At 47.6% G+C, this 1,529-nt stretch overlaps 1 protein-coding gene across 1 annotated transcript in view; it reads left to right on the top strand.

The window, feature by feature from the left end:
• Nucleotides 1–1,529, top strand: part of LOC101856089 (cytochrome P450 2C42) — a 21,882-nt gene that overhangs the window by 13,558 nt on the left and 6,795 nt on the right. Inside the window, exon 5 of the mRNA XM_013080719.2 lies at nt 307–433. Coding sequence (XP_012936173.2) covers nt 307–433 — 127 coding nt within the window. The remainder of the gene's footprint in view (nt 1–306; nt 434–1,529) is intronic.

The following is a 1,529-nucleotide window of genomic DNA, read 5'->3' as shown; positions in this document are numbered from 1 at the left end:
CTAACCCCCCCGCCTTTATGCCTACCCCCATTCCCCCACTCCCTTCCCTTCTCCCCTCCCCCATCCCGATTATCTCCACACCTCTACCTTACACTCTTTCACACCCCTGCTCTCCCTCTGTGCCCATCCCCCTCCCCCCCATATAATTTCCCCTTTCCCACCTCCCCCATCCCCATGACCTACACACCCTTACCCTACCCTCCCTCACACCCCACCTTCCCTCTGTACCAATATCCTCCTCCACCTTCCCCTACCCCGCCCCCTGTACTCCGCCGACCCCCTCACAACCCCGCCCCCCTTCACCAGAGCTCCTACGTCCCCGGAAAGCACCGAGGCATGTTGGACACCCTGTTTGAGGCACAGAGAAAACCTGGCAACGAGTGGCTGGATGATGAAACAGTCACCGTCTACGCCACCATTCTCTTCTTTGGATGTAAGTGGTAACTTATGGGTGGATGGCGGGTGCTCTTGTGTGCCTAGCTCCTTCTTTCTTTCTTTTTTTTTTGCCTTCTCCTGCTAGATCAAGATCTTAGGAGTTGTCGAGGGCTTGTTTTTCAACTTGCAGTGCAACTGATTTTTTTTGTTTTTGACCGTTTTCCTTACTTCGTAGGTGCCCTTGCTTTCAGGCAGTCACATTCCGATTTCAAAGGTACTAGATATCTATATTTTAAAAAATATATACTTCTGTTTGGATAAGAGTACTTTCCGTTTTTGGTTGGAATTAAATTTGAATCTTTCTTTCTTGTCAAACGTCTCGTCCTTATCTCCCCTCCTCCTTTTCTTTGTACGTCACTCTCTAGTAACACCTCTAATCGTCGGCACTAACATAATTTGAGACGCAAGCACCGTAAATCTCTAACTGAAAGCTAATGATATAGTGCCGAGTTATGATATTACAATGTGTTATGATGGCGTCGGTAGTGTAGTGGTTCAGTATATCTCTCCATTCTTGTCTTTGAATATAATATTGCCAGCCATACAATTGAATGATAATATTATCCTAGACTGGGTACTGTTATGAACGCCGCTCCTTGTTATTTATTTAAAAGAAAGAAGAAAAAAACAAAAACAATCGGGGATAGGGTGTCTATGATTGTTGGGGTGGGGAAGGGGGTTCAGGGGGCATAGGGTGTACAATCAGGACAGCAGGTCTAATAACTCCCATAGAAAAAAACCCCTCCTTCCACCCCTTTCATATTTCTCTTGTCATGGTTTTGAACCTTGGACGCCCAGCCAGTAATCTTATCCCCAGTGTCTATTGTCACGATTGGTTCTGTTTGCTGGCCAGATTGAGGGCACAAAGCGGCTATCGTGGCACAAACCCATCGCCCGACTCGTCGCCTCAAAAACAGACGCGTTTCTTTTCAGGCGATGAGTCGGGCGATCTTTTGGCGATCGGATTGTGTTAGGGAACAGGTCCATCGATGCGCACTCCGTGTAAAATAACGAACTACTGACGATCTGATGGTATTAAAGAACCCACCTACCCCCATGCTGTTAACAACTGTAACTCGCCCCCAACCCCCCTC

The sequence above is a fragment of the Aplysia californica genome, unplaced genomic scaffold (assembly GCF_000002075.1).
Source record: "Aplysia californica isolate F4 #8 unplaced genomic scaffold, AplCal3.0 scaffold00097, whole genome shotgun sequence".
In the NCBI taxonomy this organism is placed as follows: domain Eukaryota; kingdom Metazoa; phylum Mollusca; class Gastropoda; order Aplysiida; family Aplysiidae; genus Aplysia; species Aplysia californica.
Note: the sequence above shows the minus strand (reverse complement) of the source record. Positions and strands in the feature narration are given on the sequence as shown.